This window comes from Streptopelia decaocto (genome assembly GCF_964273445.1).
Source record: "Streptopelia decaocto genome assembly, chromosome: 1".
NCBI lineage: Eukaryota > Metazoa > Chordata > Aves > Columbiformes > Columbidae > Streptopelia > Streptopelia decaocto.
This window is the reverse complement of record NC_138663.1, coordinates 181,560,633-181,576,602: the sequence shown is the minus strand read 5'-3', so window position 1 is coordinate 181,576,602 and position 15,970 is coordinate 181,560,633. Positions and strand designations below refer to the sequence as shown.

Genomic DNA, 15,970 nt, shown 5'->3' with positions numbered 1-15,970 from the left:
TGCTTGACCGACCTCATTGCCTTTTATGATATAATGAGGTGGATGAATGATGGCAGAGCGGTGGATGTGGTCTACCTTGACTTCAGTAAAGCATTTGACACAGTCTCCCACAGCATCCTTACAGCTAAACTGAGGGAGTGCGGTCTGGATGATCGAGTAGTGAGGTGGACTGTGAACTGAAGGAAAGAAGCCAGAGAGTCGTGGTCAATGGGGCAGAGTCCAGCTGGAGGCCTGTATCTAGTGGAGTGCCTCAAGGGTTGATGCTGGGACCAGTATTATTCAATATATTCATCAATGACTTGGATGAGGGAATAGAGTGCACTGTCAGCAAGTTTGCTGATGACACTAAGCTGGGAGGAGTGGCTGACACGCCAGAAGGCTGTGCTGCCATCCAGAGACCTGGACAGGCTGGAGAGTTGGGCAGGGAGAAATTTAATGAAATGTAACAAGAGAAAGTGTAGAGTCCTGCATCTGGGCAGGAACAACCCCAGGTTCCAGTATAAGTTGGGGAATGACCTATTAGAGAGCAGCACAGGGGAAAGGGACCTGGGGGTCCTGGTGGACAGCAGGATGACCATGAGCCAGCACTGTGCCCTTGTGGCCAGGAAGGCCAATGGCATCCTGGGGTGTATTAGAAGGGGGGTGGTTAGTAGATCGAGAGAGGTCCTCCTTCCCCTCTACTCTGCCCTGGTGAGACCACATCTGGAATATTGTGTCCAGTTCTGGGCCCCTCAGTTCCAGAAGGACAGGGAACTGCTGGAGAGAGTCCAGCACAGGGCAACAACGATGATTAAGGGAGTGGAGCACCTCCCTTATGAGGAAAGGCTGAGGGAGCTGGGTCTCTTTAGTTTGGAGAAGAGGAGACTGAGGGGTGACCTTATTAATGTTTACAAATATATAAAGGGTGAGTGTCAGGAGGATGGAGCCAGGCTCTTCTCAGTGACAACCAACAGTAGGACAAGGGGTAATGGGTTCAAACTGGAACACAAAGAGATTCCCCTTAAATTTGATAAGAAACTTCTTCTCAGTGAGGGTACCAGAGCACTGGAAGAGGTTGCCTGGGGGGGTGTGGAGTCTCCTTCTCTGGAGACATTCAAAACCCGCCTGGACATGTTCCTGTGCGACCTCACCTAGGCATTCCTGCTCCAGCAGGGGGATTGGACTAGATGATCTTTTGAGGTCCCTTCCAATCCCTAAAATACTGTGATTCTGTTTATGGCTTTCTTAGATGGAACAGGACTGAAAGGAAACTGATAAACAGCCCTGGAAAAAGCCTTCTCTGTCTATAGTTGATCTGATATCTCATTGTTGAAAACAACATTGCTTATTTCACAGAAGATGGCAGAATTTAGTTGTAGATCTAAAATAGTTGCCAGTGGCATAATTCTGCCAGGTACCTCATGTGGCACAAGTACAGAGATTGTTCTAGTGAGCTCTTCATCTTGCGCTCAATCAATCACTTGTAACCTCTGCTTTCTTGTGGTTCGGCTGAACCCGCATCGTTGCTCAAACCTTGACTCACTCTTGCATAGCAGGGTGGATGTAGGAGTGGTTTGCTTTGTAAGCAATGCTGTGTGCTCTCCTGTTTTGCCAGCCCCTGCTCAAGTCCAGGTTGCAGAGAGGCTGATGCTGGGACTTTATACTTCTGGTGGTGGTCACTAGCTTAAATTATTATCTTTTTTATCAGTCTTGCATTTGCCTATTTCTGAAGTAAGCTTAGAAGGCTGGGAAGATATGACTCTGTACTTTGCAAGTGTTCTCTGAAATGCTGAACACAAGTTTCACACACGGTGTATGTAGCTTTATAACAGACACTAACTCCTCTTTCCTTACAAAGCAGGGCACTAATAAAAAAAAAAAATAAGCCACAAGTGCTAAACATTTACCTTTTCCACTCCCACAACAGCAGAATTGGCTCAAAGGCTTTAATGTGTGGCAGCTTCGAGTTAGTTGTTCCTTCCCTCCGCAGCAACCACGCAACCACCCTGCTGGATCCAGCACGTGAATGACTGGGCTGTGAGTAACGCAGGTCGGGAGCAGCAGCGCGCTGTGCTCCTGCTGCAGCCTTGTGCCAAGCGCTAAGAGCAGAGCAGCAGCAAGGTCGGGCTGTCCACCTTGGTGCAGGGGCTACTCATGATAAACATTTCCATTGTTACCTCCCAGCTAGTATTTTTGTCCTAAAGCATTTTGATAATTGCATGAAAGGCAAAGGGGCATGCCATTTTTTTTTTGTCATTCCCTAACAGGAGTGTGTGCACCTGCATGTTATATTAGAAGAGATTAAAAAGCAGGTTTAGCCCTGTAATTTACTTTTAAGTGCTTTTAAACAATTTTAAAGCTGCTGGTTTAATGATATGCGACAGCTTGACCTGCATGGGGAGGTGGAAGGCCCTCTTTCATACCTGATAAATTTATATGGCATAATTCTAAGTTTCCCATTATACTGTGGGGAGCTTTATTTCCTGTATCCTTGATTTACAGTCCAGCAAGAGATCAATTACCATATCAGCTTCCCCAAACGACTGCCCAGCTACAAGTTCTGGAGCTGAAAATACCCGTCATATTTTCTACTCAGCACTCATAATTGACTGCCCTCGCACACTGCCTTCTTAATAAAACTTAGCACTTACCTGCAGTGCTGCTGCCTTCCTCCTGGAGAGGGACTTGCAGTTGCCTCGCTTGTGAGCAGGAGCAGATTCAGTTAAGCATCTGATGGGCTCTTTTGAGTCCATGAAAACTCGCTTTGGAATTCAGTAACCTCAAGGCTTTACAGGAACTGCCCGGAGCTCTTACAACAGTGGTGCTGGAGGGCTGACCAGGACAGGGCCCTCAAACCGCCCTTGTCCACAGGCTGCAAGTCCAGCGCAAACCCAGGAGACTTGGGAGACCTGAATCACTTTTGCAGGTGGCTACAGACACTTAGTGTCTCTGTGCCATCTTGATGAGAACTGTGTGCCCGTCAGGTCCCTGTTGCTGGCAATGCTCAAGCCTCAGCAGGATGGGGCCCTCAGCAGCCTGTTGTTCAACAGGCGCTGCTCTGGGACTGCTGCTGGACAATTCCTGCCTAAATTTTGCTGAATTTATTGCAGCTTTGTATTGCAACAGCCACAAAGGCATTCAGCTTCTTTGGGAATTAAAAGCAGGATCTCCCCTGGAAATCATTGCTGTAACATTATCCCCTTGCACAATCCGCTACCAAAAGTAAACCAACACAACCATAGGATCACCTGGTTAAGGTAAAGACTGTTCATTAAAGAAATGAGAAAATAGTGAAATCTCTACTTACATGACTCCAGAAAACCTGCACAGGAAAGAGAAGGCTCTACGCTACGACCTACAAGCAGTGGTCCCTACTATTGGTTTCTGCAGAGACAGGGGAAAGGCAAGCAGGTCAGCACAGCCTGTCACACTGGATTATCCCCAGGTCAGAAAGCGTTATTGCTGGATTCACTGGAATAAAGAAATCTGATTTTGTTTGCTAAAGCAAAAGCCGTCAGAATAACCTCTGCATTTCGGGAGGGCAGGGAGGAAAAAAAGCTGTGCTGTGCAAAAGTGGTAAAAAGAACATTGTATGGTAATGTAAGCAGGAACAAACCGAAGCGGGGGATCTCCCTTCTCTCCAAGCCCCGGCAGCAGAGAGGGCGCCGGTAATTCCACTGGCAGGAGATCTGGAGCACCAGGAGCAGCAAAGCTGCAGGAACCAACACCAACCCAATGGTTCACAGCTGGATCCTATTCCTACTTGAGCTGCAAAATTCCTTTGTTTGGGTCACATCATCCTCCCCATCCCCAAACCCTCATCCATCATTCCCAGTGTTGAGCTCTCCAAACACCATCTCTTTGAAATAAAATGTCAGTCACAGGGGTAGTCAATAAAGGGTTTCTACAAATAATATAGTTTAATTGTAACTACAGTAAAGATTTTCTATATACATTATGTTCACTGCTTAGGGTATTATAGATTTGCCATGCATGTTTTATTGCACATATAAATAGTATACAAAGATTCATGAAGATTCTCTTTTTAGCCGTACAGGTTAAGACTGCATAAAAAAGCTGTATTACAAAATATTTAGAGCTATTTATTTACAGCCAACTTCAAGCAAATACTGAAGGACACTATCAGGAGAAAAACAAAATTTTAATTATGAAAAAAAACCAAGATCTGTCAAAATAATAATTACAAAGCTTCATGTTGCCATATATACATTGTAAAAAAATACTCAGGAAACCTGCATTTTATCCCTCAAGATGCAGAAATCAATATTCCTATTCTTATACTCGATCTCTGAATGTTTTTAAAATTTGATAAACTCTGACCTGAAAACTTATTTTCTTTACATTGCTCGTGCTTTTTGACAAAACTGATATTTGTGCAGCTCTGTAAAATATTAAAATACATTTTAATTTAGTGTTAAAGTGCAGAGTACATTTTATAGGAAACAATACGCTAGCTGCCAATCAAAATTGCAATTTAAGTCAATGTTCCCTCTATAAAATAAACACTTTTGCTTTGGTTGAAGTAACTGGATATCCCGTGCATACTGTATGTCTTGTTGTTTGTGAGTCCACTTTCCTCCTCCTAACACGCTGCTGTCAGTACAGACCAGCACATTGGCAATTTGTGGTATTAAAAGGCGGCGTCTGCATTCAAATATGGTATTAACCACTAAAAACCTGCGATTGGAATACTGGTGGTTTTAAATGCAGCATCTGTGAATATGCATGTACCTTTGCCTAGATACACAGCAGTGACAAATAGGCATCATCCCTCCCAAAAAACTTTATACAATAGTTCTCTCCACATTCTCTTGCTGAAATACTTAACCCTCCCACCACGCGCTGCCTCTTTTTTGTGATCATGCATTTTGAAGTACCCGCTCCTGCGCACCCCGACCCCCCCGCCTCGACCTGCTCACCACGTGCAGCGTTCCCGTCCCGCTTGCTGGAGCTGCGTCCCTCGCTTCCCGGCTGTTCCAGATACGCTGAGAAACGATGTGCTGGAACTTTTCCATCTAAACCACAGGATGTTTTAATAAGAAGTTAGGCTTTTAAAAATCTCTTAAAAATGTTAACTAGTGATAAGAAAAAGAACCTTATTTCCTATTGCTGACGTGGGATTAGAGGTCAGATCCCGCAAACGCACTACAGAACATTGTGCTCACAGTTCTGTGGGACAGTGACGGAGACCATCAGGAGCAGCACTGGTTGTATCTCGAAGATCATGTCTTTGAGACGGCCTTTGGCAATTCTGATCATTTTATCTCCTCTCAATGTCATCATTGAAGAAAACAGATTTTTTTTGCTACCTGGTAATTTGTCTCGTTGATGTTCTTGTGCTATTTTTAATTAGTTTTTCTGTAGTGCTGTAGTCTTTAAAAGAAATGAAGTTACAGTGCAAAATTATATTTCAAGACACATGATCCTAATGCACATCATTCATTTTGTTGTGGCAAAAGTTAAATGTCTTGTGCATAGTAAAATAAGCAATCAAAAATATTTGTTCACATTTATTTTTCAAGTTTACATATTTCCTTTTTTTTTATTGTTTTTTTAAACATCTATATACAAATAAAATGGGTGTGCTCTCAGTTTCAGCCAATTCAGCCTAGTGGGGGGAAAAGTGCTACTGGAATGTAGGAAACTCAATGGAATGCAGACAAATTTTTACCAATGTTCCACAAATTCAAGAAATCACCAATGCCATTCCAGCTAGCTGTTTTTTTGATAAAAGCACCTATTTTGTTTGCTTTTCATCTTACAGATTAGAAAATACAATTTACGGAGATCTAGAGCTACTGCACACCAGGTAGAATAAAAAATAACTAAATATTTATATTAAAATAAAGTGTTTAACCACAAAAAAGCAGTAATAAAATACAGTTTCCTAATTTACATTTTGCATCCAAAGGATGAATAACAACTCACTAATAAATAATATTTATATAAATATTTTATGTCAGGATATCTTTAAAAGGCAACAGCCTGAAGCAACTGCAGAAAAACCTAACGTGGTCTGATTTACTCTCCCTCCCTCTCCCCCCCCGCCCCAATTATAACGATTCTTAGTTTAATAATATGAAGGTATCTTGCTGCAAGACAGCTGTGTACTCCACGCATTTGTAAGTGGCAGAGAGGTGGCTGTTTCGGTGAGCACTGTACAAAGTGAGCTTAGAAAAGCAGTGAAGCGCCAATTTGCTCTAGAAAGTGTTTCTGTTTAGCTTCTGGTTTGTAGTTCGCGCATGTACAGTCTGAAAGATGATTTTAAAATCGGAAGTATAAGAATACTCTTGGAGTACTGGTTTTTTGCAATGCAGTTTGAACAGACGGGCAGTATTTTGATTCTTTGATGGCACAGTGGAGCTGGTAACAGCAGCGAGAGCAGTTTCATGTGAACAAGGTTTGTTTCACTGTGGTTACATCTAGCAATGCTTGAACTGTTGCGCTCACTTTTACCAAGCCCTTTTCTTCTAGGATGTGATGTGGTAGGCAGAGCTTCTCCTAGAAAAAGACAAAGGAGGGAAGATTAGGATATTCAATACTCACTACTAAAACTTTGCCTTACGTGAACACAGTTGGAACACAAAGCCCAACAAGCAGGAACCGCTTCCCATTCTTAATCAAAAAGAACTTCCCATGATTTTGACAGAAAGTGTCTGATTTTGCTCTCATTATACCGTAGAATTAGTGAGAGATCTGTTAATATTCTGGGCCTCGGGAAACAGCTTGTCCTGTTGTCAGTACGGTATATAAACATCTTAACTAAGAGTGAGGGCCAGCAAGTACACACTGAACCTTCACCTACAAAGCGAGATAACATGGCATTTGCCCCTTAACATATATAAATATATATGAGTGTGTTTGGGGACAGAAGGGTGGGTTTTGGTCAAAAGAAGTTCTACCACTGAGCTCTAGACAGGTAGGTCATGGCCCCAGGATACGCACCTTGAAAACCACCCAGTAGCTTTAAGAGAAACCTGCGTGTAATGTTGTGCATTCAATGGGCAAAGTGTTTCATTCTGAGTATTGAGCAGCTTATTTTGAAATATCCAGGAATCAACTTTATGCACCATTAGGACACAGCAATCACGGCCAGGATGAAAACTGCTGGTTCCGCCAGAAGACAGTCAAACAGTAAATAGTGTAGCTCCTACAGGTAACAAGACACCTCAGAGAATCACTACAGAAAGCCCTGCTTGTGTCACACTTGGCTCTGTCTTTGAAAAGTAGGTTTTTTTAGTGTAACTGGGTATTCCCATTAATGAAATTCATGAAATTATAAAATCAGGCAGCAGGTTTGTAAAAATAAAATGGAAAGACTAGACTACATCACACAAACCATAATCACAGCTGTGAGACTCATTGCCACAACACGGAAGCCAGAAGTGTAAGCGGGATGACAAAAATACACAGAGAGAAAAAACCCCAAGCAATACTATTCAACACAAACATGTGAATACAGTGCCTGGCTCATGAAGGCCTTAAACTGTGCATGTCAGATTGCCTAAAATTTGAAAAGGCACCATCTATGTGATCTTACCTCTGTTCTTTCCCTAAGCATCCACACGTGACCACCAGCAGACACAGGATACTGATTTTTTTAGGAGAGGGCTGTTTTGATATTCTCAGGGTTCTCTCTGCTGTTCAATAAACTTACAGCTTCTAAAACTACTGATGCATTTGAGATATTTTAATTAATTGCCTGTCTTTTATTAAATATTCTTGCTTCTGTTGTGTCAACTAAGGGTCTCTATGCAATTCATGGTCCTTTGTCACACTTCCTCATATTCGCATTGATTATATCTCCAATTTAAACATCACTAATCTCTTCAACCTCTCTTCTCATGACACATTTTGTTCAGCTCTAGTCCCTTCTCTGAATCCTACGAACCCATGATATGAAATACAATATTCAGGATGATGGAACAGGAGCTGGTACATAGAAGAACAATTAACACAGTTTTTATGATGTTATGCACCCATATTTAATTGCTTTATCTGCTTCCACTGCTGTCCAGTCTTTGCTCAGGAAATCTCCAGTGGGCCACGGCTCCCTCAGAATCCTACCAGCCTTAAACAGCTGCTCTGAGTCTTCTGATGGTTGTTCCTTTTTGTTAATGAGCATTTCTTTTACACACAACCAACACTTCGCTTGCTTAAATGTTCTGTGAAGTTCCTCACACTCCAGTTCTGGCCTCAATGAGAGAAAATCCACAAAACTTACCTATTAACAACTGAACCTAAAAAGTGAGAGCCAAACTTTATTAACAATTATGACACATGACACTGATTATCTATCTATATTTGGCTTTTGTATTTTATATTTATTATTTAAGCTGGTTTAATATTTATTTTTTAAACATTTTTTAAACTTAATTTTCAATTATTTTTTTTAAGAACACCAAACAAATACTGCCGATTCCTTCTACACACACAGACCCAAGGAACTATTTCAGACAGGTAACTTTCAAGGCGCTTGGCTGAGCAGGTCTGCAAGAGATGGAGCAACATCCATTTCTCCACAGGGCAGATGCTGGAACGTTCTGGCCATTTGCTAACACTGGGTTTGCACTTACATTTGCTCCTGCCTGCGGCCGTGCCCGGCTCTGCTGCAGCGGTTTGCCCAGTTTGCACACAGGAAGATCCCTGTCTCGCAGCCATTCCAGCTCATCACTCAGACTTCCATCTCAAACCTTCCCTCAGCTGGTCATTTAAGTTAAGACACTGGGTCCTGCAGTTCATTCTGGTTTGTTTTTCTGACTGAGATACTGACCTGCAAGCTGTCAGAAACAGTTCTCCCCAACTTTTACATCTCTGGAAAAGAGTATCTTTTCCAGAGAAATATGTAAATATAGTCTAGGATACAAACTACTACACTGATACCTGATTAGCTGTGGAGTAGCTACAAAAGAAGATAGTGATATCAAATAAAATGAAGAAAAAAAAAAAGAAACAACTCCAAAACATTTCTACTTCGAATGCTTCAAAATAACCACTTTTCCAATCTAATGTCTTGGGACACAGTTCATATACAAATCTACAATAGTCTGATTCTGATAACTTTCAGAAAAATTATATTCATCAAATTTATTGAGAATGCAAATCAGACATCTGAAGTGAAAAGTTATTTGCTCTGCTCTCTTCTACTTCTTTCCAGTGCACTTGAACAGTGGGGCTCTTGTTTCACAGACTGGGTGGCCCACAACACGTCACTAACTCATTAGTCTTCCCTGCTAGACAAAAGGCATTAAATAATAATGCCCACTAAATCCAATAGCTGAAAACTAAGTGATTAGTTAGAGAATTAGTTAAAGAATGAAAGGCAGGGATTGAATCCAAAAACCCAGCCCCCAAAAAATTTACCTTGCTAGATATTTATCTCTGAGAATATTCTAAATTTTTCTATTGATGACAAATCTGCTGAAAAGGCCACAGTTAAGAATATTTCCATTAGAAAACCTTAAATTCTAAACTTATCATTTTTGTGGCACCTTTCAGCACTTGGAGAACTATTCTGTCACGCTTTCTCGCTAGGAATTTTGCAATTGTCTATAAGCACATTTTCACTAAAAGCATAAAGGAGGGAATGCCTCATTTAATGAAAAAAAACCCATACAATATAATTTTTCTCCTTTTAAAGAGAATGCATTATCTAATGATTTTAAGTACAGGGCAGTAATCCAGTTTGTATAAAACAACCTCTCTCCTCCTGCTGTATTTACAAGATGCATACTGAAATAAGGAAAGCTATTTAAGAGGGCCTATAAAAAAAAGGACTGTACAACTTCATTCTAGGTGTGAGAAGTTTCAAAGCATGGTGCTTTTCCATGTTACACATCATTCTTCATAAGTTCTTAGAACATATACATTTAGGAGAGTCCTATTATTAAGCAGAAGGTGGAACTTGGTAAATATTTTATAATTCTGCAGTTAAACGTGGCTATAATAAACTTTCCAAAATTGACAATGAGACCTATGCCCTCTCCTAAAAATGACAAACTGCATTTTAAATGTGTCATGAATCAACTCTCTATATAAAACCTAATCATTACCTTCAAAGCTTTGGAAATGGCTTTCATCAATCCTGCCTCACATACTTTTCCAATCACAGCTTTAGAATAAAATATTTAACTCATCTCAGAATACAGAAAACCAAATCCTGCTAAGGACGGAATCCTGAGCACACAGATAACCAGCTCAGCTTTCTGCAGAACAACAGCCACCTTGGGCCAAGATCCCAGGGGTCTCAGTCCCGACATTCAGCCCCAGTCCCTGCAGCAAAATCCACTTTCCATGCTCGGCCTCACTCTCCAGCCCCCTACAACCGTGACCTGGAAACCACTGACAGCAGAGCCGTGAAGCTGCAAACCATGAAGATTTCAAAAAGTTTTCTTAAGCCTTGGTGTTTTGAGACAATATGCTTGACCAACCAAGACAAGAAACTCACCCATGACTCTGAGGAGACTCAACTTCACCCACTTCTCCTCACCTTAATAAAATTTCTGTCCCTTTTACATTAGCATCAAACCTATAACACTTCAATTTGGTAGTATGAATCGTCTCTCTAAAAATACCCCTGTTGAAACCATCACTGAACAGAACACAGAGAGAAGAACTGGCTACTAATTCTCAAGAACAGTCTTTAAATATCTTTAAAAACACTTGTGGAGGGAAGGGCTGTCAGTCCACTCATAGGAGCATGAATGTCTTTATCTCTATTACAAAAATGAAGATCTAGACTCTTAATGTAATTTTTCTCCCTGGGAACACAGAGGAACTTAATTACATGTTACAAGCAAACCACTTTCTACCAACACATAGCCATTATGAATGGATAAAGATGTTTTCAAACTCATCACAAAACAAAAGAACAAACTCCTTTTGATAAAAAAAAAAAGGGACGAAAAGGAGGCAGCAGCCAGGAGGCTGAGTCACAGCAACAACAACACGACAGTACAACAGGCGTACCCACAAATGCACACGCGTGTATGTGCTTGCCAGAGCGAGTTTCTAATCCTGGAACAAAATGCCTGATTTAGCTGGTGTAAAAAAATACTAATCCCTCAAAGATACGTGACAAACTACTCATACGCATCTGTTTTCTTTGCGATCAGATGCCTTCAAAGTCAAGATAACTGTTTGAACTGGTTATGCCAGGGCAAACAACTTGACAATTCAGATACAGTAATTCATTATGAAAAAGTAGTTGTTGCTATTGTAGCACATGGGCAAGCAGCAAAATGGCCACATCGACATCAGGGGGCAACTACATTTGCTAGCAAAAATACAGAGAAATGGAATTCTACAATTTGACAACAGCCCTTCTCTTTCTTCCTTGTATTTGTAGAACATGAGATTTCAGATCTACAGGGGAAAAATGCTCAGAAAACAATGATATAGTGGAATGTGTAGTTTCTCCAAGTGCAAATTAAAAAAATAAGTCTGTGTAAGGCCCATCATTCAATTTTTGGAGCCAACTACTCTGGAATGGAAAAGAAACATCAGGGTCTTATGTTAAAGCAAACTTGGGTCAAATATGTAAAACCTTGACTTCTTTTAGGCCAGGGCTAAGTTTTCTTTCTAAAGAGATGAAAAAAAACATAGCGAACATTTACTTTTTCATGTATCTAAGGCAATTTGAAATTATGTCTTTTGATATATATTTTCCTTATCCACTATTACTGATCATGTCTGTCCGTATCCAAATGCCCTCAAATTACCATTTGAAGTCCAAAAGAAAAGAGCAGAACATCAAAAAGCATAGTAATTCAGGCTACAGGTATATTTAATCATTTTTTTCTTTTAATTTACAAAGGAAAGATTAGTATGTTTTGTGGAATATGCACTTAGGACCAGATTTGACAAAGCAAAAAAACCTCCAGGCCTCCAGTACTACTTCAATACTGCAGCTGCAATTCTGTATTTGGAGTTAACAGCCAGTTAGATACCCCAATTTGTGCATCCTCTGAATATGTAATAAACTGCTAATATTTACAAAAGTGTATTTACAGATGGTGGGCTTTACAGATTCTGGCCTTCAGCCACAAAATTTTAGAAGTAGACCATATATTTTGCCAAAGTACCTCAACAGTATCATTCTAACATGCTCTAGAAAACGGTGACCTGAAACTGAAGGGAACAGACAACTTCATGAAGACAGACACACATTGAACAGCAAGAGAAAACATCCACTTAAACTTGAAATATCGAATTTACCATAACCTTATACATTAAATTATGAGAGACGAAGTGAAGGAATCAGAATGTTTTGTATCAAAGTAGAATGAGTAATTACCTGAAAGTACTTTTATACTGCTCCTTCTGCATAATGCAGCTTATGTGCCAGAAATGAAGGAAATGGCAATGGTCCACAAAACCTGCTCCATGATATTTTCTAAACTTGAATCTATGACTGCTTTCTAGCAGGATTGAAATGCCAAGAATAATTATTTTTGTGAAAAATAATTATGTGGCAACATTTGGAAACTTACTAATGTCTATGGAGTAGAAAACTGGACTGAATATTTCCTCAGGCCTAATTCAATCCCCATTCACAGTAAGTATGTTGTAGCCATTCAGAAAACTCATTAGGAACACAATGGGATCCAGATTCAGTTTTCAGTTGTATAAGTTTGTTAATATACATTTGAAGAAAGAGGCATTTGAAGGACTACTACACTGCATTACTCTACATTTCAAAATATTTATCTGTTTTCTCCCTCAAGGAAAAACAAACCCAAATCCTCACATCAAAATTGCCCTTGCAATTCAGCACAAATACAGTTTACCTGCATGCATATTAAATTAAATCATTACAGTCTGTATTTATTACTTTACTGCAGTAGGGATGACAGGACCTCCACAGTATAGATTGGATTTGACCAATTTATCAAGAAGTCACAGCTTGAAAGTCACTGATGACCACTGCAATGGAAAGAAGTGAATGGGGAAACAAATCGGGGAGCAAATATAATTCACGTTATCAATGAATATGACGGTGAATTACAGAGTACATTGTTTTTAAACCCAAGGCCATCAACTTAACCGTGTGACTGGCTCTGGGCAGTAAGTACCAAGTGTATATAACTGAATGTCTCAACACGGGGATCCCCTCAGAGGTGAAGAACCACCAGGCAGTTGAACTGTTGGTTTCCCAAGTACTAAAGCCACAGGAACAGCAGCACAGAAACAGCACCCTGAATTCAGCAAAGAGCCCATTAGAGTATATTAATGAGCTACATATATGTTTTAGTTTCCACCTCCCCATTTACTAGGAGAATTATTGGATTCAGGGATGGGCAGGCAGGGATTTTTCACATTTGCATTATGTTTGAAATACATTTTGAGAAACATTACTATATTCACTCTTAGAGAACTGTAAGGGTATATTTTACTATTCCTTTTCTTGTAAGATTTAGGTATATTTGGAAGTGTTATCAATAACAACCAGGAGAAAATACAAAACCAGATAAGCTTCATGTGTGGTATTAAGGCTGTGCTTGTCATGAAGCGAGTATTGTCAACTCCAAGTCTGGATCAAGATAATTTCAACTCAATAACTACAAAAAAGTGCTGATATTGTTACATTTTGACTACTGTATACTGTCATAGTTGAAAACAGTGATAAAATGTACTCTAAGTAACTACAAGACAACCCTGTTTGCATGGTAAGCAATTGTGAAGTTAAAACTTTGGACAAGTTTGAGAATTAGGTATCATTATGATTGGGGTATGTTCAGTTGGTCTACATGGGCACAACAGTATTTCCATTTCTCATCCAGTCTGAGAAAACACTCAAAAACACTGAAAACATAACTTCAATTTCTGAACACTGGAAATGCAAAGCACACTGATCTACTACTTCTCTTACCTCCCTCCCAAAGCTGTTGGATACAGTGGATAATCAGACAATGTAAAACGAGACAGATGTGTACTATAGGATGGTAGCAACAACTTTCACTGCCTGATTTTCTAATGTCAAAAAATGTTAAAATATACTCATATATGTAGATGGGCACTACATGAGGAGCGCACAACACAAAGCATTGACAGGAGACCTGTCTACTACTTATGGGAGCTGGAGTAAAATACCAGCTCTGGAGAAGACATCACTTTTGCCTCGGATACCAACTCTGGATTATAAAGAATGAAACAACCAATGTATTCTGAACTGATTCAAGCTTTATGACACCTTCTCAAGTTCTCTAGAAAAGCATCATCATTAAAATAAAGCCAAAATCAAGGCAAAGATCTGCTGAAAGTGGAAGCCTAAACATCAGGCTCCAACTCTGAGTAAGCAAATGTCCACTGTTCTACTCATTGAAACCATGCTCACAGATAAGAGACAGGCCTGTGCAAGATGAAAGGCAAAACTCTATAGCTATACACCCAAATAACTAGTACCTAAAGAACATAGAAGCACTCATTGAACTTATGTCTAGTCACAAAAGACACTCTTTACAGTAGAGTTGTTAGATTTATGCACCAGAAGCTGCTAGACACTAAACACTTTTAAAAAATCTGATTTATCAGTCATCTGAAATTATTTTTCCCCATCTTAAAATACATATCTAATTATGCATTTAATCTTTTTTATATATGTATGTGTATATATAAGGTATGGAAACCAGGAATATAACTGCATTTAGAAGTTTTATAATAAAATTTTACAACTATCCATGGAATAGGGATATTTATAGTATAGCCCTAAATCATAACCATATGGCCAGAAAAATCAGTAACATACAAGTTCTTATGCTAGTTATACGCTAAAGGTCTATAGGTATTTTTTAATATACTAGCCAGTGAGAAATGAATGTATGTATTTCACAGCCAAGAAACTGGGGTCTTTGGGTTAGCTAGCCTGAGACTGAATTGCAAATCAACAGCATCTAGGCCAATATTGCAATATATGTCAATATATGTTTATATTTGAGGTTTTGTATTTTTCAATCAATTTCCATTTGTCTATATCATGTTGATAAGGAGTAAAACAAGAACAACAAAATGTCTTACTCAAGTTTTACAATAGATGAACAGAACACAGAACCAGAAGGGAAATGGAGGGGTCATCAGTCCAGCACTGGAACCACAGGCAGAGTTAAACGGACCAAAACAGATATTGGCTAACATTTGTCTGACCTATTCTGTAAAACCTCCAACAATGGAAAATCTAGCACCTTCCTAGACCATCTATTTTCTGAGCTACATTGTCTTTGTTACACAAACAAACATACATTACCTGCATTTTCACAGGTGATGAAACAGAGACAAGATAGTGACATGACTTGCTTGACGTAAGAATGGCAGATACAGGCATCTAACAGCTTATTCTCCGACTATCCTATTGTCTCACACTATACTCCAAAATCTTCATCTGAAATGTTCTGGAGCCCCTGCCATATTATGGGTTGCTCATACCCACCCTCCATTTACAGTTATCTTTGCAGTGCAATGTAAGTGTTTAGAAGCAGTTCAGCGCTGCTTTCTGTGACAGAAGAAAGATTATTCTACGGAATCTGGAGGAAAACAAAACAGAAGTAGGGAAACATAACTACGGAATTTAATCGGAACAGTAGAGATGACCAACAATCTTTAAAGTTACAGTACTCGTTAATCTAAAGGATTAAAAACTAACAGTAATTTGAAAGATAGTTCTGTAAGTGCTCTTAACACGATGTATGTTGAGATAATTGGCACCAACTCACAAAATAGTGTCATCTATTAAGTGTTGCCTCAGCTGCTTCAATACCTGCATTTTTCTTGGATTTTCACAAAAAGCAAAAGGCTCGGTTGTTTAGCTTGTGTTAAACATCTAGCCTACACCCCAAAATGGGACAAGAGTAGCTTCACTGCTTTAACACAATTAGTGTGTAATCTAGGAAACATAAAAGAAAACAGATTCTAGATAAAGAGGCACATAAGTTCTTAAACTAGGGCTGGAGAGGGGGAGAAGAGATGGGCCTTGCCT

The 15,970-nt window shown here is 39.8% G+C and overlaps 1 protein-coding gene across 5 annotated transcripts in view; it reads right to left on the bottom strand.

The window, feature by feature from the left end:
• Positions 1–4,122: 4,122 nt before the first annotated feature.
• Positions 4,123–15,970, bottom strand: part of LRCH1 (leucine rich repeats and calponin homology domain containing 1) — a 128,059-nt gene continuing 116,211 nt past the window's right edge. For 3 of the 5 annotated variants that reach the window (XM_082047563.1, XM_082047564.1, XM_082047565.1), the window contains 2 exons: positions 6,451–6,501; positions 4,123–4,971 (listed from right to left, as the gene is read on the bottom strand). In XM_082047563.1, coding sequence (XP_081903689.1) covers positions 4,738–4,971; positions 6,451–6,501 — 285 coding nt within the window. In that variant the 3' untranslated portion in view covers positions 4,123–4,737. Of the gene's footprint in view, positions 4,972–6,407; positions 6,502–15,970 lie in introns of those variants that run through there. The other 2 variants (XR_014183525.1, XR_014183526.1) reach the window with 1 other exon arrangement.